Here is a 24,025-nt window from a genome sequence, read left to right as displayed (position 1 = left end):
TTATTTATTCAATGAGCAGATTCACCGAAAGGGTAGTATTTTGTTTTGGTTTGGTTGGCTTTAGTTAAACAGCTCTAGATGTTTCTGAGGTAAATATTCTAAGTCTTTTGAGCAATTCTCTTTGAAAGAGAGCAAGTGTTAAGAGAAGGAAATCCAGGACCCCCTGGAAGACTGGGGCACAGAATGACAGCATGATTTACTGGAAGCTAGTCTGCAGCAGAGGGCATGGGAGGGCAGGGACAGGTGAGGAAAACAAAGGAGAGGTAGGGGAGGCAAGACGGGGAGAAGAGGACGAGAGAAAGCGGGGGGCGGGGCAGGAGGAGACACACACACACACACAGTGAGATTGATTTAACTTCTCAATGCTCTTTATTTGTCCACCTGCTTTGTTGCCATGGCAATCACCAACAGATGACAGGTGATGATGCTGAACGTGGAAAGAGCCATAGCCTTCCTAGTTGCCCCGCCTCTATGGTCACCCCCTCAATCCATTCTTCACATGGCCTCTAGAATGATGCCAAGGGCTGGTGAAGTCCATTCTCTGTCTTCATTCCTCATCTTCATTTCTCATCATATCCCCGCCACTGCCCCTTGGCCTTGAACTGTCCAAGTGCCAAACCTGATGGGGACTCGAGTATCAGCCATGTCAGGGTGCCCAGGAGTGAGAGTCAGTGTGATCTTTGCTTGCCCTTGAACTGCAGTCTGGGTTCCCAGTGGGCTCCCTGACCTCCCACATCTTTTTCCAAGGGACCTGGAGTCATGCTAACGGTTAGAGAGGGTGAGACCTTGCTCTTTAAGAAAGGAAGTCAGAGAGGAAATGCCTTTTGCTTTCGTTTCTTCCAGGCTGTCCTGAAGATCTTCAAGCAGGAATGTGTTCTCTGTCACTCACAGATGAAATTTCACACTGAGCCACATTGGTAACTAAAAGGAAAGTATGTTTCCTACTGCAAGGTGCTAGCTAAGCGCTCTACCAGGAACATTTAGAACATCAAGTTGTTGTCTACTTTCTGGAGAGCTTTCTCATCATGCTTATTCTGTGTTCATTATGTTTAAGTATACGCTGCTGGAAATGCTCCTCAGGAGAGTGGTCACCTCCATCTTGACCCTGTTCCTTCCTCCAGCCCACCTGGCCCCTCACATCACAGAACATTTCTGCTCTGCCGTCTGCTTCATTTCCGTGAAGGTGGCCTGGGCTTTTTCTTTTATGGTATCCAAGTCCATGTTCTGGAGATTCTGTAAATGCCCAAGAATAGAATCCTTGTCTTCTTCCTCTTCTTGATCTTCATCTACCATTTTCCGGAGATCTTCGGGCAAGTCTACATCGTCTCCAGCCATCTGGATTTGGTTCTCGTCCATTTCACTCTGTGCAAAACACAAATACAGAAGAGATAAACCACTCTCAAACAACCAAACCACCAAACAGATAGTAAAAGTAGCGGCAAAATCCTCTGTTGGAGATGAATGACGTGGATGGCGCACTCGGCTGTCTCTCTGTGCAGAGCCTGGAGGTCCTGGTTGACATGCCCCTCTTTCACTGCACCTCGGGCGGATCAGAACTTTCTACAAAGGTGGTTCTCAAAGTGTGGTGCCTGGGCCCAGCAGCATTAGACATCTAGGAACATGGTAGAAAGACAAATCCTTGGGCCCCACCCCAGACCAACTGAATCAGAAACTCCTGGGCGGAGCTCAGCACTATGGGTTTTAAAAAAAAAGAATCCATCCCCATCTTGCCTGCCAGCAAAGCTTGAGAATCACACTGTAGACTCCGCCTCAGGGCAGCTTTGCAAGCTTTGCCATCTACCGGTCCCAGCCCGTGACTCAGTGGCCCCCGCTGATCCCAACCTGGAGGGTGCAGTCTGGGCTCACAGGGGCCAACCGTGCTCAGTCACCATGGCAACTTCTGCTTGACCTTTGCCCCTTCCCTCCCTTCGACTAGACAGGGGCCCCTTGCGGGGTGCAGAATCATGTCCAGTTCAACCTTGCACGCCCCGCACCTGGAAGCAAGTCCGCACGGGCGCTTGTTTATTAAGTGACTCGTCGGGGGCAGGGCTGCTACCCAGCATCCTTCTGCGCTCCTCCCACCACAGTCTGCCCCTTACATATTTCACTTTGTGATCCCAAGAGTGTTCCAGAATTTCGTAGTGCATGCTGCCTGGTCTTAGACATTCCTTTATCCCTTTGGCTGCGGGGCTGAGAGAGAAGAATCTAAAGAAGTGGGATGGGCACCTGGGTGGCTCAGTCCCTTCAGTGTCTGACTCTTGATTTTGGCTCAGGTCATGACCTGATGATCTCAGGGTTGTGAAGATCGAGCCCCATATCGGGCTCCACACCCAGCTTAAGATCCTCTCTCTCCCTCTGCTCCTCCTTCCCCACTCCATTTCTAAAAAAACCTTTCTCTGGGAAAGGTAAGGGTAGTTTATATTCCCAGGTGGCTGCATCAGATGATTTTTGAGATCAGGTTGTAACAGGAGGCAAACAGCGCTCCAGGGGCCCAGAAGATTACAGAACGTCAGAAAAACAAAGGGTCGGAAAGATCTCAGCAGGCTTTGGGCATCACCCACCTCGATGTGCTGTGACCAAAGTGTGTGAAAACTCACGTAGAGATAAAGCGATCACTTAGTCTTAATCAGACCCTCAATGATTTGATTTTAGAAAGATCTTGACACCTGCTGAGTGCCCAGGTGGAGTTAAAGTCAACACCTACAGGAAAATATTAATTCCCCTTGCCTGGGTGCTGAGAAGAAATGGCTATCAACAAACATCGGTTGTCTCTGGGTCCAAAGAGCGCGTCAGAGTAAGGTGGACACTATTTTCTATCTGTAAAGTGGATCTCCCGGGCCTTCTCCAGCTCTAGGGCCGCGTGGCTCCCCCCAGAGTTCCTTCTTTTGGTTCTCTGGGCAGAAGGACAGCAAGCCTGGCTGCAGGGTCATGTAGTGGCAGGATTCCCATGCGGGGGGAGACGTACCCCTTTTGGGGGGTACGATCCTCACACACGCCCTCCCGGAAGGCCCCTGGGAAGGGCTACTCTCCACCGCAGCCTCCCAAGGGAGAGAAGCCTCTCCTTGCACTCGGCCAGGCCTTGGCCCCTCAAAGCGCTTAATGGATTAATTAGTTCCTCGTCAAACTCTTGTGGGGATTAATTAGTTAGTTAATCCGCAGGGGCTCCCAGCCAACCCTCCATCTCTCTATTTTTTATTTACCTACCCTAGAGGTTGCCTTTCTTGCTGATCATCCTCTGGGCAATTTTGCGGGGAGGAGAGGAAAGGCAGGTCATCAGCCTGGCAATTCTCAGTTCCTGTCGACCCAGGACATCTCCCTTCTCTTACGCACCCCGAAATAAATAATGATTTGAAAAGGCATTCCTGGGAATTCTGGCCCTCCCTCCCCGCCCCTCTGGTTGGAAATCAGATCTCTGTGGATGTCACCGGAGTCAAAACCAAAGGAGTAGCCTGGAGGGACAGGCAGCTAGAGGGGTGCTGGGCCAGCCAGCTGGAGCTCAGAGGGTTGGCCCGCTCACGAGGGCGATGCTCCCCTGCCTCCCCTTCACCCCGCGGGTCAGCATGCTGCCTCTGGGGAAGCTTTGGAACGGTTTCTCCTTCAAGGAGGAGTTTCAAGTTTACTTTCTCCTCATTCCACTTGCCTGGGGAAGGGAGAGCGGTGGGGTTCCACTTTGCCTTACAACTCACCGAGGGGCTCTTGATTGGCACTTTTACCAAAGTGTGTCTCAAAGTGGGGTCCCCCAGGCCAGCAGCATCGGCGTCTCCTGGGGCCTTGTTGGAAATACACATCCTCAGACCTCACCCCGACCTGCTGACTCAGAAGCTGGGAGGGTGGGCCCAGCAATCTTGGACTTAGCGAGCCCTCCTGGTGATTCTGGTGCACACTATAGTTTAAGAACCCCGGCTCCCCTTTCCTTGAAGACAGGACTGTAGCTGACTCATCTGCAAGGCTCCGAACCCAGCAGAGTGTCTGGCACGCAGACACAGACAGTAAACTCTTACTGAATGATTCTATGAGCCTGTCGTCAGGGACTGCAACAGCCTTCCCAATCCTTAAATGTGCAGGTCTGCTTTGCTGTAAAGAGCTCTATTGTCGTAGCTACTGACTTACTTGCCACTGCCGGTGGACCAGCGCCCTGGGAGTCCAGTGTCGGCTTGAGAATCATGGCCTGAGTGCGAAGGTTGCCGCCACCACTTACACGCTGTGTGACCTTGGACACCTTACACAACCTCTCTGAGCCTTATTTCCTTACCTATAAATTGGGATTCTATTATTAGCCTTAGAGTTGTGAAGGATTAATTAGATGACACCTGCATTATTTGGAGTACATTAAGCAGTCAATCCCCAGTGGCTGCTCAGAAGTAGAATAACCCTCAGTGGTGGGCTGGGGATTTGCGCTGGATAATCATGACTCCTGCACATGGTGGTCAGCCTGATCAAGAGGCCTTGCTCTCTGTGTACCTTCACCTCTGGCCTAGAAACGGCCCCCGATTTCACTCCAGAATCACGTTCCTGGCAGGCTGGGCCTGTTCATTTCCTTTTCGGCACTAGATCCTCAATTCTGGGAGACATCTACCAGGCCTCCCTTACCCTTTGTCATCCCACTTCCATGTTTGTGGGACCCAGACGACGGCCCAGGTTCATGACCAGCCCTCTTCCCCACCCCACCCCCCACCCCCGGGTCTGTCCCTCCCTGGGAACCTTATGTATACAGACCCCCTGCCCGCCTCCTGAGGCTTAGCAGGACTCACTGAACTCGCAGGGGCACCGGCCCGGTGAAGAGGCCTGAGCAGTCTCAGAATACATTTAGGCAGGGAATTCGGGGCCCTGGGCAGCCAGAGTGTGGTCTAGAAGAGGGTCGTAGGCTCTGTGCAGGCCTGTCCCTTTGGCCCTGTAGACTTTTCACGCCCACGTGAAGGAATGCGGCCCAGGACAGAGGGGAGCCTTCTAAAGCACAGGGCCCAAGGCAAGTGGCTCCAGCTGTCCAGTCTAAAGGCAGTATTCAGTGTCGTCATTGGCTATGGCCAGAGTCCTACAGTCACCCTCCTTCTAGAAGGACAATGCCACTGACCGTCCATCAGCAGCACCATTGCTTCAGATGAGGACCTAGCACTGGAACCCATTTCCCTGGGCTGCAACTTGTGCTGTGGGTCCCTTCGACTAAGGGCAGGACAACCAGACAGGGCCAGTGAGCAGCTAGAGGACGAAGTGAAGCTCTTTGGGACCAAACCTGGGCCCCAGCCTCATTAGCACTGGGTCCTAAGCATGTGAGCTGGCCCCAGACCCAGGACAGGCCAAGGGCGAGGGTCCTGTTTGTAAAAAGGGGTCTGGGCTTTTTACAGCCTTCTGCGGCTGACTCAGACCGTTCCCCCGCGGAGGCGGCATGCGGCAGTCAAAGACCCGGGTTCGAGTCCTGGCTTTGTCATTTGGCCTCTGCATGACCTTTGTTTGGCAAGTCACCTTACGCTTCCGATGCCCAGTGGGAGGATTCCCAAGCAGATGGAAGGAGACATGCTCTCAGATGGTCTTGTAGGCTTCTAAGCCCTGGACAAGCGTGGCTGTGGTTATTCATATTTTTGAGAAACAAAGGGCAGATCGCTGTTACCATCCCTGCTCAAAGGGTCCCTGCGATTAAAACGGTACAGACAGTGACACAGAGCGTGGGAGAGTATTGGCCCTTGAGAGAAAGATCCAGGATGGAGCAAGCCACGAAGAAGAATCAATGAAGTGTAGACGGTGGCCCGTGCGAAGCCTCGTCCCCTGGCCTCCCCAACCTCCCTGCCCGCGGGACCTTGTCTGCAATCCACACAGCGAACGTCTCGAGCACACTTTCTGCTGCCCACTCCCACTGACAAGTCAGGTAGGGGAGACCAGGGATGTTTGGACACGGTCCACACATCAAGGAAGGCAGTATGCCTCAGCACACCCCCAGATTCGAGTGCGGTTACAGACAACCTGACTCAGCTCCAGGGAGGCAGAGAGGCTTAGCCCTGGGGAGCGCAGTGTAAATGAAGGGAGGCGAGAATGAGGGAGGGAGGAGGTGAGCCTGCATATAGTTAGGGGCCCCGACAGCTGCCCTTTATTCCTAGAGGCTCAGTCTCAGAGGTCTTCTCGTTTCTAGAAATCTTATCAATTTGGGATATTGTTTAATGCAGTTAAGAGCTAATTATTTTTATGCCGGCTGACCAGAATCAGTTTTAATCTCTTGGTTTTTAACCAGATTTATAATCTTCATTGCCAGCGCTGAATGCCCCATTATTTAAATAGCCCCGCACCCTGCTCTGGTTATTCCTTGTGACTGATTTCTGACCTTTCACTGAAGAGTAAGCACAACCCTGGATTCCCACGGTCTGAGCCCTAGATTTTGACAAACTGGCCTTCATGTTGTACCCACCTCGAGATAGGCTGTAAAACGATCATATCTCAGACGGCTATTTTGTCAAAAAGCTCAGCATTCACCACTTGTTAGGGTCCGAGTCAATCAACCTTGCTGTGCTACAAATACCAGCTTGCTGGATTCTAGGCAGATTTTATTTGGGTTTTGGTTTGTTTATTTAGTTTTGGTCTACATGATACCAAACAGCTAGATTAACGGATTTCTTTGACTCTGGCGCATTGATCTAACATCAGATGTTTCCCTATTTGAGAGGACAAACCACTTCTCACTCTCCTCTGTATGAGTAGGGGGCTGCACTGGCTTCTAGGGAGGGTGACAGCCACCCCTGGTTCCTGTCCCGCAAGAACCTATGAGACGTGGAGGGGGAGAGATAAAAGAACACAGCCAGTCGGGGCGCCTGGGTGGCTCAGTCGTTAAGTGTCTGCTTTCAGCTCAGGTCATGATCCCGGGGTCCCGGGATCCAGTCCTGCATCAGGCTCCCTGCTCAGTGGGAAGCCTGCTTCTCCCTCTCCCACTCCCCCTGCTTGTGCTCTCTCTCTCACTATGTCTCTATCTGTCAAATTAATAAAATCTTAAAAAAAAAAAAAAGAACACAGCCAGTCTACCCCCCACCCCCCGCCGCCCCGCCAGCAGGTAAAAGAGAGCATGGCCTGCTTTGCCAAAGGTAAAGGGGTATTGAGGCCAGAGTAGGAGCGAGGCAAGCTCCGATGGTCTGTGGCAGGGGCCCAGGCAATAGAATTTTTTAAAAGCTTTCCAAGTGATTCTAGAGCTGAGCAGTGCGGAGGCCCTCGTCTGGGGCTTGCTACCAGCAATGTCTGCTACACCACCCCGTTCTCCCCCCATCAGCTACTTGGACAGAGGGTGTGGATCTGACTTCTTCGGTTGAGAGCGTGCACATGCACAGGACCCAGGAGGAGTGAGGATCTCTAGATACCAGCTGTGTACATCTCCCACTTCTTTCCTTCGCAAAGGCATGGCAGAGGGGCTCGAGAAGCCCGTGGAGGTCACGATCCAAGCCTCTCGTTTTCCAGAGGAGGAAGCCGGGGTCCTGAGACTTGCGTAGCTGTCATTCAGCTTGTTTGGGGGTGAGCAGCCCGCACCGCCACTGGGGCTAGCAGGAGAATGTGGCCAGTGGGGTCCGATCGGCTTGGGGTCCTATCCGGCCTTGACATTTACAGGCGGCGTGACCTTGGGAAGCCCCTCCTCCTCTCTCCCTCCCAGCCAGTGTCCTTATCTGTGAAGGAGAAATAATACCGACCTACCTTACGCGGCGGTCGTGAGGACTCGGTGAGATTGCCCGCGTGGCTGAGGACCACCGCCCCGGCGTCCCGGCGTCCCGGGGCTCTCTCTCCCCTTCCCCAGGTCCCCTCAGGACATCCAGTGCATGGCTCTTTCAGGGGCAGGAGTAGAAGGAGCAAACTGAACTGGGACAGGACGGCGGGGAGAAGGAAGGGAAGGCCCCTGACGGGCCCCCGCTGGCCTCCAGCTCTGCCACCAGAAACAGCTGCTCCAGAGCAGGAGGTTCCAGGGTCTGGGACCCTGCTGGGTGGCCCAAGAGCTCCGCATCTGAAGGAGGCCGGCAAAGAAACGTCCACAGAATCAGATCTTTTTTCAAGAGGCAACTTTTAAATTCTGTTCTAAGGGAGCTTTCAATGTGACACGTTTAAAGACAACCTCACTGGTAGATTTTCTTCTATCTTCCTCTTTATTCAACATGAATGATGCCCCTAATACAGCAGACAAACACCAGGTGTAACTAAATCATATAGCTCGGCAGGGGGCACAACATCATTTTTCAATGACTAACCTAGATTGACAATTCCGGTAATAGGATTAGGGTTCATTGTGGAACTGTTTTCTCTTATTAATTTGGCTTGACTTACATATACATTTTGAATTGGCTAGGGAGAGGGGCACATTTGTTTTTAGAAAGAATCTTGTGGCTTGACTTAAAACGTATTACTTCCTCTATTTGAAGAAATACGACATTTTAGTTATGCTATAAAATCACCTTCGGACTTCACGTACACAGTTGTAACGTCTAATCCAGACTTGGTCTCTCTCTGAAAATTTATTTTAACATAACTCTCACAGCAGATAAATTCTTTCTGCTGTTTTTGATACTTTGCTCTTTGGGTGTTTTTTTTTTTTTTTCTTTTTCTTTTCCTAGTAACATCCAACATTCAGCAACCGTTTTGTGTGTGTGTGTGGACACACATGCGTGCACACTTTCTAGATGTCAGGCCCTGTGCAAGTCACCGAAGACAATGATGAACACCTCAGCCCCTTTGTTAAAGAGCACAGATCCAGCAGGCAAGAATATTCACGGTGGTCAGATAACATGAGACATGCACTCCGGGATTATGGGAGCATGAAGGGCGGTGGGAAGAAGAGGGTCACAGAAGGTTCTGTAAGAAGTGGCACTAGACCAAAGTCTTCCGGGAAGAAAAGGGGCCACGGAGAGCAGAATGTAGGGAGCAAAGCAGGAGGAAGGTCCAGTCCAAGCAGGGAGTAGCAAGAGATGAGACTGGAAAGATAGGAGCCACATCACGGCTTTATTCTCAGAAGTTATGATCAGCCTTTTTGTTTTGTTTTGTTTTTAAACAGGGGATAAACAGGATCAGATTTGCACTTTGGAAACCTCACTCTGCAATTTTGAGGGGAGCAAGACTCAAGTGGAAAAGCCACTGATGAGCTGTTGTGGTAAGATGAGTCCTGCACTTGGGGATGAGTTGAGAATTATGTAGGAGGTGACATGAGGGTGACTTGATGATTTACTGGGTGTGAGGCTGGAGGAGGAGGGAAGAGTCAAGGGTGACTTCCGGCCGCCAGCCTTGGCAGGGTGGGGACAGGCTGGGGTGGGGGTGGGCATCCCTGGAAATGGGGCCTACAGGAGGAGCAGGTTTTGGGGGAAACGAGCCAGTCTGTTCTGCCCAAGAAGAGGCAGATGCAGCAGGAACCATAGGGAGATTACGGGGGCTGCGGGTGTAGGTCTGAGAGTCATCCACACGTGTGTGGCAGCTGAGAGTGACAGCACGATGCCCTCCCTCCCCCACCCAAGGGCAGAGTGTGCAGATTCAGTGGGAAAAAGAGCAGGCCTGCAATATTCCAAAATCTGGGGGCAGCACACGGGGAGGGTAGGCCATGAAGGAGACACAGGAGGAACAGTTCCGGGCAAATGAGACCCAGAAGCCGAGGAGAGAGAGAGGGCTTCAGGAGGAGGTGACGGTCACGACGGTCACGGTGTTGAGCAGGACTACCCAGCATTGGAAGGAGGTAGGCGTCAGTGGGGCAGTAATGGGAGCCGGTCACTTTGGGAAGGTACCTAGAAAAGCATGTCTACTCCGAAAGTGCTATCTGCTTGTTCTCGTGGGGAGACATTTGACCTTCTTTATAAAGGAGAGACACGGAGAGGAAACGGGGAGGACACAGGGCAGGGGCTGATCAGCGGAGCCAGACCCAATCCTAACGTGAGCATCATGGATTCCCTTAGGTGCCTTGAGTCCTCCGGGTACCTGCGACTCCAAAGCCAGAGGAAATCCACACCGCGTGGACATGCGCACAGTTTCCCAGATCCTTCCTTATTGGACTCCTTATGTGATTACTGCAATTAAAAGGGGTCATCCAAAGACACGGGTATAATAAATAGTGTTGTCATAAACAGTGAAGGATGAACTGGGAGAGGAGGCTTTTACTGTTCCCTAGAGGGCTGGGCCCAAATCGCTCCTTTCCCGAGTCCAGATTTCCTTTCCCCGGTCAGCAATCAGTGAAACTCTTTCACGGGGAACACCAGCCAAATAATTTCTTTAGAAAGTACAGTTCTAATTCCAAAATGTGACATAGTTATCCTCATTAGACCTGACAGCTCCCGGGAAGACATTTTCCTCAAATCTGCTCTCCGTTGGGCCTCGGTAAGGGGAAGGGCCCAGAACCGCCTCCTGCTGGTTGTGTGGCTGCCGGTGACCCCGGGGAATTGTGAATGAGGCACCCAGGGGGTCATCCCTCGTTAGCTGGAGGACACGGTGAATGTGTCCAACTCCCCGTGGACTGCTAATACCATTAGTACAGCTGCTTACCCAATAGGCACTTGATAAGACAACAGAGGGCTTAGAAGTCTGCAAACCTTGAGGGGAGGGAAAGGTGGTTATGAGGAGCCCAAGGAAGGGCCTGGTGACCCTTTGCTTTCTGCCCAGCACTGTTTTCTTGTTAGACAGTTGTGTTCGTTCTCGAGTCTACCATCCTGGATGGAGATACAGTTGAGAGAGGGTGTAGGGACAGTGGGGCATAGAGAGTGCTGGGTGAAGAATCAGGAGGCTGGAGGCCCTGTTGGCACAGTAAGCTTTGTGACCTTGGGCAAGTCCCTTGATTTCAATGAGTTTTATGATTATGCATTGATGTGCTTTTTTATGTCTATAAAAAATAAGTTTAATAAAAATAGAAAGACCATTCAGACAAGGGGAGCCAAAGCCCGGGGGCAGCCCAGGAACCCACACCTGCCCCAGAAGGAGAGCTTGGACAGTTGGAAGGAGGGGCAGTGGGCATGCTCCTCAGATGACCCCGCCCATTAGCCAATGTTGAGGCTAATTGTTAATGACAATATGATTTGTCCTACCAGTGTCTTTTGATGACCTTTTTTAATAGTCGCCATGCCTTACATATATCCTCAGGACTTATTTATCTTACACCTGGAAGTTTGTCCCCTTTGGCCCCCTTCACCCTTTTCACCCTCCCCACCCACCCCCACCTCTGGCAACCACTAGTCTCTTCTCTGTGTCTGACTACTTCTTCTTTTTAAGATTCCACATACAAGTGAGATCATACAGTATTGTCTTTCTTTGTCTGACTTATTTCACTTAGGATGATACCCTCAAGGTCTATGTTGTTGCAAATGGCAAGATTTCCTTTTTTTATGGTTCAATGATACACACACACACACACACACACGCACACACACACAACCCAGGATGGCCATTTTCAAAGGCAGCAATCAAATAAGTAATCTTATAAATAAGTGAAGTAATCCAGATGCCAAGCCCCACGAAGAGGATATATGTAATGATTTGGGAATCTGTTGCCCCATCTCCGGCCTCACAGTTCCTCTGTCAGCACCCCCAGCCCCCACTCTAGGGGTGTAGCTCTGGCTGCCGGCCCCTCATTCCTTTCTCTGGGGTCTCTGGACTTACGGCCATGGCCTTGAACTTTCCCAATCACAGCGAGGCCCCTGGGCACAGCCTGACCTTCCAGGGCCTCCTTGCTCCTTAAGGGAGCATCGAGGAGATGAAGACCTACGGGTTCAAGTCCCATTGTGGTTTTCGGAAGGCCTTCTAGGGATTCCACTGTGAGGAGTCCTTCTGTATAATCAAAGAAACCCCTAAGAGTTACATACAGGTCCGTGTAGCCAGCAGCATGGGCCCCTCCAGGTAAGCTGGTTTGGTACAGTACGAGAATCAAAGCATGGCTTTCAAGGCCCAGGGAAAGACTGTCCCCATAGTGGTCATTTCCCCAAAGTCATCCCCTCTTGGGGCCGAATATTCCAATGCCTTCCCTGGTCCTCAATTACTGGCGTTTCAAAATCTCCCTCCATCCTGCTCGCTGTGGAGACAGCTCACCCCGGTTTGCTTTCTAGCTCTCCGTCCTGGCACAGCATGGGAGGGTCCTGCTGCTCTGACGCTCCCCTCCCGGCCTGTCCCCACCCGGCCCTCGCAGGCGCGGCCACCTCCTGTTGGCGACAGCCGCTACTAGGAGGGCCCTCCAGATCTTTCCCGCGTCGCCGGCACGGCAGCTGCTTTACAATACAATGCACAATCTGGTCCTTAGCAGCAAACGAATAGACTTCCAAAAAAAAAAAAAGAAAAAAGATCACGTCCAGACATTTCTTTCTGTTCCCGCCATCACCGTCCGGGCTGCAACCCCCAGGCCCCACGGAAGAGCTGAGAACCGCGGCGCGCCCGTTACTTCCCTGCGGCTGCCGTGCGCGTCTAGGGACAGCAGGGGGCGCGAGGGAGCCGATCCTGTCCCTGCCCCGCGGGCTGCACACAGAAGCCCGGGCAGGAGTGGGGGCTGCTCTTGGCCTGGGAAATGCGTCTGTCCCCCAGTGCAACCTTCTGGGCCTGGGGGCTTTGAAGGCCCGCTGTGCCCAGAGCCTAGACGAGGCGGGTGGGAGGGGAGGAGAACACCTGTAACAGCCCTGGGAGGCAGAGGGGTTGCCCAAGGGCGGGGCTGGACTTCACGGGCAAGGTGCTGCGGTGCGGCTGGGCCCTTAGCCACATCTGGTGAGAAGTAGACAGAGTGGAATGGGAGCCCGCTGGTCTTTTTTTTATGATATACTTTCTATTAATAACCATTTTGTGGATCGTGTAATTGGGTTAGAATTTCCCTAATTTGTACGTGCTGTATGAAAAGCGGGTATTTGTATCTGTTAGTATTTTTACCATTCACACCACAGGCCAATCCTGGAAGCACCGTGTAGAATCAATCCATTTTTACAAAATGCAGCCATGATGTAAAAGGACGCCTGGGAGGCCTCTGCCTGAAAGCCAACTGCAGTGACGGATCAAGGGCAGAACGCTTTCAAGTGATACTCTCATCTGTCTACTTGGCTTGTGTTTGGGAAGTTCGCAGCGGCTCCCAGGGCTGGGGCGAAGCTGGCAGACCACCCCGGAGCGGGAGAAGCCACGTGCCTGCTGGGTTTTGGAGTGGGATTCTGCACCACGTCACTGAAATCCCCAGCCGTACAGGTGGTCCCCAAAGTCTTCCTGCAGGCTGAAGCCACAAAGAGCTCAAAACTGGACTCAAACTTTTGGGACACCTTGAACACTGAGTAGAAATTGCAGAGACCTCGGGGCCATAGGGAGCAGCGTTCAAATCCTTTTGTGAAGAAGTCCCTCTTTTTCGTGGTTGAGAAGCTTACGTTCCCATCCTGGTTCTATCAGTCAGTAGCTGTGCGTTTTTGCAAAGCTCCCTAACCCTTCAGGCTGCAGTTTCCTCGTGTCTAAAAAGAGGCAGTGGCGTTAGGTTCTTAGATGAACTCAAAGTTCTTTTTCAGGGTCCAAGAAAAACTCAGGTGAGGTCTCACATGCATTAGGCATTTGAAGCAGCTATGGGGAAAGGGGCTGATGAGCACTGGGAAATCATGCAATGAGAGATCCTGGGCCCCACTGTCAACAATTGGTTGACTTTTTCACGCTCCCTCCACCGCACCCCCAGCTGGCTTTAGGGAGACTTAGCCTATGCAGACATAGTCCCTGTCCCTCCCTTGGGCCTGATCATCTCCGGGGAGGATCTGAATGTGCACATTTGGTGGCTATAATTCTTTCCTCTTTTTATAGCTTCTGTTGGAAAGGCTCTAGTCCCAAAGGATAGCTTGACTCCGAAATTTGGGTTCTTTTTTCTTTGAAGACCATCAAAGCCCTGCTGCTGAGCCTTGAGGGGTTCACCCCTGAGGTTCTGGAAAAGAGCAAGATGTGGGGCCCTCATTACGAAGAAAATAAAAGCTCATGTTCTCGACCTCGAGTTGTTGCCTTGTTGACACAGATCGGTGTGTTTACTCCAGGTCTTCGAGACCCCTGGCTGTTATTATGAAGAAAGAAGACTTCTGGGCATAGACAGAACCACGGGAAAAATAAGAATTGTCATCTACTGAGCTCCATCAGTCAGGCCCTGTACTAGGTTCTTTACATTATGGTACCTCAGACAAAGACTTGGTGACGCCGCTGTCTCTGTTTTACAGACGAGGAAACTGAGGCTCAGATATATTAAAGAGCCATCTGAGGTTGCAGCAGAATTGAAACCCAGTTCTCCTAAAGACAGCTGGACCCATCCCAGGATGCTTTGGGGAATCCACCAGACGATGGGAGTGGAAGGGACTGTGTTCCCAAGTGGCCAATGGGAAAAAGCATTAAACCAGAATAAGGGAGGCAAAAAGCAAAGCCCTTCTTTTCAAAATTCATGGGTCGCAGTGAAAATGTTTAACCTTCACTGTGAGTTTTCCTCTCCTCTCTGAGACCAGAACCCGGGTCCTGGGGCATCTTAGGGAGGGGAGGCTCTCCCACAGGTTGGGGCTATTGAACTCTTTGGTGACTTCAGCACTGGGTGGGGCTGTGTCCCTTTGTTTAGTGCTGGTAGCTTCTGAAGTCCGTAGGGGACCCACAGGACGAGAGCTTCTGAGCCCCACCGTCACATATCAACACCTCCTCTTCCCCTCGGTAAACCAGCTGCCTGACCAGAGCCTACAGGTGTTCGTTCTCTCCGCCAGCACCGAGATGGATCGATGGATGATGCCAGGGGATGGCCATCGCCACAACAGTGTCTCCATAAAGAAGGAGCCGATTGCTCTTTTGAAATACAGGCAAAGTATAGGGGGAGTTAAGACCCTGGGTTCTGCCCTTCCTGGCCTTTGGCAGGAGGGACTTACTTTCTCTCGCTTCTGCTTCCTCTACCATCAAGCGGAGGTGATGATAGAATACCTGAGAGGGCTGTTGGGAAGGATTCAAGGAATTGCTACGTCCGAAGCCGTTCGAACAGTGCCTGGTGCGTGATACTAAATGCCAGCTATGATGATTTCCTCCCTGTGTAGTTACACATAGAAGTTCTAGGGGCTTTACAGAAATGTACATTAAACTGTCACTTACAGGTATTAACTCCATTTTGTTGAGAGAAAATGCAAGTTCATAGAGGTTAAATGACTGGACTCTAGTTTTTATGAACTAGTTCAATGTTCTTTTCACTACATCAAATGCCTCAATTAAGATTAAGACAAATATACGTGTGTGTATATGTGTGTGCATGTGGTGTGTGTGTGTATTCTTAAGTGTGACCCTTTGCTGATAATCAAACATTCCCCGTTTTCTATTATTTAAGAAATTAAATAGGATGTTTACTGTATTAAGAGCGTCTCACCTTCGGGAGTCTGTACTTTTCTCTGAGATGAACTCTGAGGCATGCCCTCTCTGCCTTTTTTTGTGTAAATGCAGCATCTCTTTCCATCCTAAAAGTAAAAGAATAGAATAAGGGATCAAAGGACTTAGAGGGTAGAGGACATTCCAGTCCCTGCACAGAGGAGCCGGACACTGGGATAAAGCTTCCTACGTCCCCAGACACCTGCCTCTCTTTCCGTCATTCTCCTGTCATGACTCAAGGCAGACCCCTAAATCCCAGAGACGGCTTGGTTCTGGGAATCTCCTTAGGATGCAGCCCAGGGAGGGGCAGAGTGACTATTCCTAGTATATAGTTGACCTCCCAGGGTTGCTCTAAATAGAACCTGGGGCCACAAACATCAGAATCCCAGGGGATAATACCCAGCTGGGTAAGAATGCAGCTTCCTGGGTGTGATCTCAGACTGACTCATCTGAACCCCTGGGGGCGGATGAACGGAAGCTATGTTTTTAACAAGTTTCCTGAATGATTCTTAGTGAAGTGAAAACAGGGTCAGAGCATCCAGGGCTGGGGGGTCCTTTAGAGGCACATGGTATTTAGGGATGTAGAGAAAGCTGTTTCCATTCATTGTCACCCCCTCCGGGCCCCAATTTTGGTACAGCGTTCCGTTCCCTGTTTGGAAGGAGGCACCCCCAAACGGGGTAGGGTAGATTTCCATAATGCTCTGGGGATGACCTAATTGGACTCAGGGTTAGGCTGGGTTGAAATGGACTCCCCTGCTCACAGTGACCGAGGCAGGAGCAGACAACCTTTGGGGCAGGTGCATTACGGGGGCCTCCATTTATACACACGGCCCTGCCCTCTGGCTGTACCAGACTGGCCCCAGCTGGGTACATGAAATCCTTTCTCTGAGAGTTTGGGACCGGGACCGAGAAAGACAGACATTCACTGGGAAAGGTGGACTTGAAGGCTGTGGGCTGCCATGTTCCCCAGGCCACGGGGTCAGGGTGGCACGGTGAGGAGCGGTGACAGCTGAGAGGCAGGAACAAAAAGCAGCCATACTGGGGACAGGAGTGACGGCAAGAGCCAAGAAGGAGCTCACGGCTGGCTTGCCACATTATTCTGGTTCCTAGGTTAGGCCCCTGTGAGGCCTGGTGGGGTTTCTTTTCTTTTTTTTTTAATACTTAAATTATTTATTTATTTATTTATTTATTTATTAAAGATTTTATTTATTTATTTGACAGAGAGAGAGAGACAGTGAGAGCAGGAACACAAGCAGGGGGAGTGGGAGAGGGAGAAACAGGCTTTCCGCAGAGCAGGGAGCCTGATGTGGGGCTCAATCCCAGGCCCCCGGGATTATGACCTGAGCCAAAGGCAGACTCTTAATGACTGAGCCACCCAGGCACCCCAAATTATTTATTTATGGAGAGAGAGTGTGAGCCGGTGGTGGGGAGGGGCAGAGAGAGAATCTCAAGCAAATGGAGCCTGACACAGGGCTAGATCTCACGACCCTGAGATTAGGACCTGAACCAAAATCAAGAGCCGGACCCTTAAACGACTGAGCCACTCCCAGGTGTCCGGCCTGGTGGGGTTTCTGCTGAGGGGTTTCGTGAAGCATCGTTGCATGAAGGATTATTTGCATTAAAATAAATTCCATTTTCATTTTTCAGGTGGCTAAATTGGTTTCTATTTCTTAACTTCACGGTTTGAAATCCTCTTCACCACCACACAGAAGGCTGCCTGAAGGAGGGGCTGATCTGAAGCGAGCAGATTAAACTACTGTGCCCGGGGCCCTGAGCACAGGCCCCCCCCCACCCCCACCCCCGCCGCCAAGGTCAGGCCCAGAATAAGCACCAGATAACACTGGCCCATCTTCTGGATTTGGAGAGCGAAACAGAGTAAGTGACTTGCCTAAGAGATCAGTGACCCAGGGCTTAGGCAGAAGCAGATCTTTTCTCCCCAGTATTTTACTACGAAAAATTTTAAACATACAGAAAAGTTGCAAGAATTTTACAGTGAAACCCACATACTCAACATCTAGATTCTACAATTAGCATCTTACTATACATGTTTTATCACATACCTTTCTCTCTATGCATTCATTTATCCGTCTTATCTTTTGAAGCATTTCAGAGTTGTAGACACCAATACTCTTTCCCCCAAACACTTCAACACGAATGCCATTCGCTACAGAGACGTACTTGTTTGCGGTTCTTTTTTTTTCTTTTGAAGTAAAATCTGTGTACAATTCAACGCACAGAGCTTCCATGTACTGTGCTGCTTAATTTTATGTGGTGACTTGACTGGGACGCAGGGTGCCCAGATTAAACATGATTTCTGGGTGTGTCTGGGAGGGTGTTTCCAAATGAGATTAGCCCTTGAATCAATGGACTGAATAAAGCAGATTGCCCTCCTGGTGTGGGTGGGCAGCATCCAATCCATTGAGGTCTTGACTAAAAAGAAAAGGCAGAGAGGAAGGGGGAATTCTCTCTTTGCCTGTCTGCTGGAGCTGAGATCTCAATCTTCAGCCCTTGGCTAGGACTTACACCATCAGCCTTCTGGTTGAGAAAGACACCAGCAACTTTCCTGGGCCTCCAGCTTGCAGACAGCAGATAGTGGGACTTCTCAGCCTCCGTAATCACATGAGCCAATCCTTATAATCAATCTCCTGTACACGTATATACACATACACATACGCATATGTCTTTCTCCTATTGGTTCCATTTCTGTGTGTAACCCAAACCCCTATTAAGATAACGAAAAACGTTACTATCACCTGAGAAATTTCTCTCATCTCCATGCCCAGTTAACACCTGCTTCCCAGTCACTGTCCTTTATCCTCCAGAGATTGGTTGTGACTGTTCTAGAACTTTCTATAAATGGAACCATAACCTACACATTCTTTTGTATAAGTCTTCTTTTACTCAGCATAAAAAAACTTTTGAGATTTATCCAGGTGGTGTTAATTTTCAGTGGTTTGTTCCTTTTTATTATTACTGAGTGCATTGTCCTGTATGAATATGTCATGCTTGTTTATTCATTCTCCCGTGGGTGGACTTGGACTATTTCCCATTCAGGGCCACTGTCAATGAAGTTGCTATGAATACTTTTGTCTAAGTCTTTTTGTGGACATACATGTTCAGTTCTCTGCGGTAAATATCTAGGCATGGCACCACTGAGTTGCAGGGTAATTTGGTTGAGTGAGTTTAGTTTTATAAGAAACAGCCTGACTTCTTCCCAAGTGGCTGTACCATCTGATGTCTCATCAAATGGAAAAAAATTCTTAAGTTGTTCCACATTTTGGCCAACATTTGGTATTATGTCTTTTTAATTTTAGCCATTCTGGTGTGTGTAGTGGTACCTTAGTCTGATTTTAATGTTCATTTCCATGATGACTAATAATATCAGATGGGTTTTTTCATGTACTAATTGGCCGGCCGTTTGTGTATCTTTATGAAGTACTTGTTCAACGCTTTTTGCCCTTTTTTTTTTTTTTGCTTTTATTATTGAGCTGTAGAAATTCTGTATATATTCTAGATCCCAGTCCTTTGTCAGGCATGTTTTGCGAATATTTTCTTTCAGTCTGTGACCTGCCTATAAGTATTCTCTCTCTCTCTCTCTTTTTTTTTGTCAGAGAGAGACACAGAGAGAGAGCATAAGCAGGGGGAATGGCAGGCAGAGGGAGAAGCAGGCTCCCCACTGAGCAGGGAGCCCAATGCAGGACTTGATCCCAGGACCCTGGGACCATGACCTGAGCCGAAGGCAGACCCTTAACTGACTGAGCCACCCAGGTGCCCCGTAAGTATTCTCTTAATGGTGTCTTTTGACGTACAAGAATTTTCAACTTTGATAAAGTCTACATTATTTTAAAATTTTATCGTTATTGCTTTCAGAGTCATGTTTAAGAAATCTTTGCCTACTTTCAAGTTGCAAAGATTTTTTTTTCTATGCTTTATAATTTTAGCTTTTATGTTCAGTTCTGTGATGCATATCAAAGTTCAAGTAACAGGGATGCCTGGGTGGCTCAGATGGTTGGGCGTCTGCCTTCGGCTCAGGTCATGATCCCGGGGTCCTGGGATCGAGTCCTGCATCGGGCTCCCTTGCTCCTTGGGAGCCTGCTTCTCCCTCTGCCCCCCTCTCTCTCTCTCTCTGTCTCTCATGAATAAATAAAATCTTAAAAAAAAAAGTTCAAATAACAAATGGTATGATAGCAGTTATTGTACCATAACTAAGGTAAAGGGACATTTTACTATTATTGAGAAAAATGGAGGGATCAAAGGACTGTTGTTGCATTCTAGGTGATGAAGCTATTGAAAACTCAAGCAACAAACTGGAAGTCATGCCTCTTGCCAGAAGCAGGCTGATCCCATTGCCCTGCTACTATTTCTTAAATTGGGTGACTACATAAATTGATAACATTCACACACACCCACACCCCACCCCCCCGCCAACACACACACAGCCAAGTAGTTGGCAAATAACCCAATCCACTGATTGACCACACCATTTGGGCATTCTGGCCTTTGATCTATCCAGATATAAACTCAGGGAAAATTAGGACATTAGTTAATCAAACAGATGCCGTATCTGTGAGCAGATGTATTGCTTGGACCTCTTATATGATATTTTACACAATCAGATGTATAGTCTAAATTTCTGGCCAGTTTCTTTTTATTCGCTCACTTGAGCTGAGAACATTTGGTGCTATCATTCTGCTTCTGTTTCCTCACTATACTTGTTTTTTGTTTGTTTGTTTACAAGCCCTAGGAGAAACTAGCTTATATGCAAGGGATGCTGTTTCTTTTGCCTGTGTTTTATTTTAGCACCAACATCATGTGTGCAGTTGTATTTATTTTTTAAACTGACTTTAATTGACTGCAGAGCCAAGTGTAATACATTCTAGGTAGTTTATAAGCTACAATTTCTTTCAGAGAAAATACAATAGACAAAGTTTCCATTAAATGTAAGCCTTTGTACTTTCTTAGTTTCCTCCAGGTCATCAACCTTTCACTTATAATCATCTTAGCAATAGGACTTAGGCCACTCTTATGTAATTGATCATTAGCAAAAGAGCCATGATGGCAAAAAGAAATACTCTTATTAAATGAGAAATGCTTTTTTTTTTTAAAGTAGGCACCATGCCCAAAATGGGGCTTGAACTCAAAACCCCGAGATCAAGAGTCGCATGCTCTACCAAATGAACCATCCAAGTGCCCCGAGAAATACTTTTAATTAATACTTAAAAAAAAACGATGAACATTTAACCTCAAGATTGAGGCTTCAATTCTTCATTGTTATGAAAAGACTCTTAGGGCGCCTGGGTGGCTCAGTCGTTAAGCGTCTGCCTTCAGCTCAGGTCATGATCCCAGGGTCCTGGGATTGGGCCCCACATCGGGCTCCCTGCTCAGCGGGAAGCCTGCTTCTCCCTCTCCCACTCCCCCTGCTTGTGTTCCCTCTCTCACTATCTCTCTGTCAAATAAATAAATAAAATCTTAAAAAAAAAAAGACTCAAGTTATTCTACCTTAAAATCTAAAAAATTACATATAGATTATACTTAAAGATCAGTCTGCAGCAGTGAAAAATTGTGGGTGATATTCATATTCCACAATGCCCAACTAAAATGTTACTGATGTTTTGTTTTTATTTTACATAGTCAGGAGAATGTCCTTATGTAGCCAGGAGAATGTTCTTATTTCTTGGAGGTACATTGCTGAAGTATTTAGGGGTGAAGTACCATGATGTATTTACTTTAACTTTACACTTATTTAAAAATGCCTCTATCTATCATCTATCTATCTATCTATCTATCTATCTATCTATCTATCTATCTATGTATCTATCTATCTATCTATCTATCCATCTATCTATCCATCCATCCATCCATCCACCCAACTAACCATCTATAAGCAAATACAACACGTTAACTGTGACTTTATTCATAGGTTTATATGGGTGTTCATTATACTGTTCTACTTTTCTGTACCTTTAAAATTTCCATAATAAACAGCCCACAAATTTATTCACAGTTTTTGTGAAGCCGAGTCTTATGATCTAATCCTCTTGTTGTGCTTTCTAGGGTTTTCGCACACGTAAGAGAAAAAAGATTGCATGGTGTGCGCTTCGAGGCCCTCTTCCAGGTGCAAAATCTGAATTCTTCAGTTTGAAACCTTTCTATGTGCTAGGAGGGTGAGTTTGGGGAAGACCGTAGAGTTAGGCTCACCATTGTTCATCTGAACATTTCAACCGAGGTTAACTGAAATGAACCTAGACCAGAAAAAGTGTTAAGCCGCTTTCAAAACGACATATAGATTCGTTCATTGTCTCTTGCCGCCATCCCTACAAGCAGGACATGGTACCTGCTGCGGCGAGGAGATGGTTCATGGAGCAGAACACACGTTCCTAAGGTCAGAAGCAAACAGCACAAGAACACGCATCTAAACAGCAAAGCAAAAGAGGTCGGGGAGCTGAAGAAGGTACGGCCAGAATTCATTTCTTTTGGTTCTGAGAGGGAAAGGGAGCCGCGGGTACTCACTTCTCCTCAATCATTTGCTTCTGATATTCCTCATACTCCTCTCTAGTCATCCCTTGAGCTGCTGCCGGATCCGATGTTCCTCCTTCTTCTTTTTTTTCTTCAGACCCGCCACCGAATCCTAAATTCTTTACCTGGTTACTTATCATAGTTTTCATAAAGAAAGCCATGGTTTCTGCCCCCAGAAAAATAAAACCAAAACTCAGATGAAACGTGAAGAAGAAGAAGAGAGAGAGAAAAAAAGACAAAATCTCCAAATATCCCCAACGACAGCAATGCACTTAAGAGAAGAGGACTTTGCACGGCCTCATCTAATCAAGGGCATGATGATAGAGAAGAGTGGTTTGCGGGCTGTAAGCTGGATTAAAGAGATGAACTCCTTAATATAGGGAGGCAGATGGTTCAGATTACTAAGGCATACAGTCAGATGCAACCGACTGCTTTCTGAATTAATACACTAAGCTAATTTCAGAGGCAAAAAAATCTCTCACATTGTCTACTCCTCTCCCTACCCATTTCTAAATTTGAAATCATAAGCGCAGCAGGGCTTCATCAAGAGTCCTGTTTCAATTAATCAGAGCTGACTGACTACATGTCTGTAATGGAATGTCCAAATTCCAGCCCTTGAGCACAACATCCTGTTGAAAACGGAGTCCAGTGAAGCTCAAAACGCCAAATGCTTCATTAAGCAAAAATAATCCTTTGATCCATCATTTTATCTCATTGGACTCTTAAGTACTATGCAAGGATTTGCCTTTTGGTGTGCTTGAGTTATGCCCTGCTTCTGTGGTTCCCGTGGCCCATACATCAATCCTCAACTGAGGTAAGTCTAAAGGGCGAGCCAGCGAGCCCTTCACTTAGATCTGGAAGATCACCTTAGCCTTCTCCTGCACTGACATGTTACATCTCTGCTTGGAAATGAAGCACCAGACACTTTCAGTGCTCGAACCCACAAGGTAAGCACAACGTGAGCTAAATCACCCACGTGGAATGGGGTCACCTTTCCCCCCTTACACTGGGTCCACTTCCTGGGGTCTCTGTTCATGCTCACTGGTGTACTCCGATCAAACTTTTGACAATGTTTTCTAACACGCAGCACATTTTCAGTGGCTGTGGTTTTCTTCAGGTCAAGGGAGGAATTGAGTATGGCTAAGACTTTAATCTGTTAGTATCTTTCTAATTAAAGCACTCCAAGAGGGGGTGGGGCGGAGAAAGAGATGTAGGCTCTTTGTAACCTGGGCTTGTTAATTTGTCTGTAGGCATGGACCCCTCAGATCGTACAGAACTGGGTAATGGTTAATAATTCCCTTTTACTAACCTATTTAAAGATGTTGCTAAAATGATCTCAGCGGGAAAGACTGCAAAGGGTCAGGATGAGATAGGAACTGAGCCGAATGCTCCGACCAAGGGCGCGCATTCATACTGGCTTCACTTTCACTTTTAGAGGCACTGCCTAGAACTTAGTGCATTCGGACCATTGTCCCTACACTTCCATTTCGAACCCACCAGGTCTCCTCTCCTCTCACACTGAGGGGTGTTATAGAGCCCGTTAGCTGACGGGGTAAAACTACAGCCTGGGATTCCGTGTTGTGTTTGCTCAGGTCAGCCCGACTCTCTAGAAAACACTGCAGTGTTTCATGAGATTAAAAACCACTTAAAAAAAAAAAGATTTTATTTATTTGTCAGAGAGAGAGAGGGCACAAGCAGGGGCAGTGGCAGGCAGAGGGAGAGGGAGAAGCAGACTCCCTGCTGAGCAGGGAGCCCGAAACGGGGCTCCATCCCAAGACTCTGGGCTCATGACCTGAGCCGAAGGCAGACCCTTAACTGACTGAGCCACCCAGGTGTCCTAAAAACCACTTTTATTTCCCAAAGAGAAAGAGGATCTGCCTAACAGTGCTCTTCCGAAAGCGGAATCCCTAGTTACTTTCCAGTATGGATGTGGGGGAGGGGGCAATCTAGCATCACAGAGACCCTTAGGTAGTAGCTACATGGGTGCAGCAGCTGGATATCCCCTGATACTGCTGTTTCCTGAAATCAGATCTCTCATGGTCTTCCCAGTAGATAATTCCATTTGAAGTGGGATGTCTTTAAAATCTCTTTATTCCTCAATTTATTACAACGGCCTCTCCACTTGGACATCCAATAAACTATTTGCTATGCGTAGAGTCTTTTATTCCTCCAGAAAAGGAAAATAAATATCCCAAGATTTGTGACATGCCTCAAA

The 24,025-nt window shown here is 48.5% G+C and overlaps 1 protein-coding gene across 1 annotated transcript; it reads right to left on the bottom strand.

Annotated features, from left to right (window-relative positions):
- Positions 1-334: 334 nt before the first annotated feature.
- CPLX4 (complexin 4) lies at positions 335-24,001 on the bottom strand. The gene is made up of 3 exons (XM_081801095.1): positions 21,805-24,001; positions 15,296-15,383; positions 335-1,362 (listed from the first exon to the last, which is right to left on the bottom strand). The coding sequence occupies exons 1-3, from the start codon at positions 21,969-21,971 to the stop codon at positions 1,135-1,137; spliced, it is 483 nt and encodes a 160-aa protein (XP_081657221.1). The 5' UTR covers positions 21,972-24,001; the 3' UTR covers positions 335-1,134.
- Positions 24,002-24,025: the final 24 nt, after the last annotated feature.

This window comes from Leptonychotes weddellii, chromosome 13 (genome assembly GCF_054177405.1).
Source record: "Leptonychotes weddellii isolate Sample4059 chromosome 13, ASM5417740v2, whole genome shotgun sequence".
NCBI lineage: Eukaryota > Metazoa > Chordata > Mammalia > Carnivora > Phocidae > Leptonychotes > Leptonychotes weddellii.
This window is presented reverse-complemented; position numbering and strand designations above follow the sequence as displayed.

What these genes read in the sequence shown, in the direction of transcription:
- CPLX4 (XM_081801095.1), bottom strand. Translation starts at nt 21,971, where the DNA reads ATGGCTTTCTTTATGAAAACTATGATAAGTAACCAGGTAAAGAATTTA. An exon ending in AAGCAAATGATTGAGGAGAA is followed by an intron (nt 15,384 to 21,804) that starts GTGAGTACCCGC and finishes TTTTACTTTTAG; the next exon opens with GATGGAAAGAGATGCTGCAT. An exon ending in AAAAGTACAGACTCCCGAAG is followed by an intron (nt 1,363 to 15,295) that starts GTGAGACGCTCT and finishes TGTTTTGCACAG; the next exon opens with AGTGAAATGGACGAGAACCA.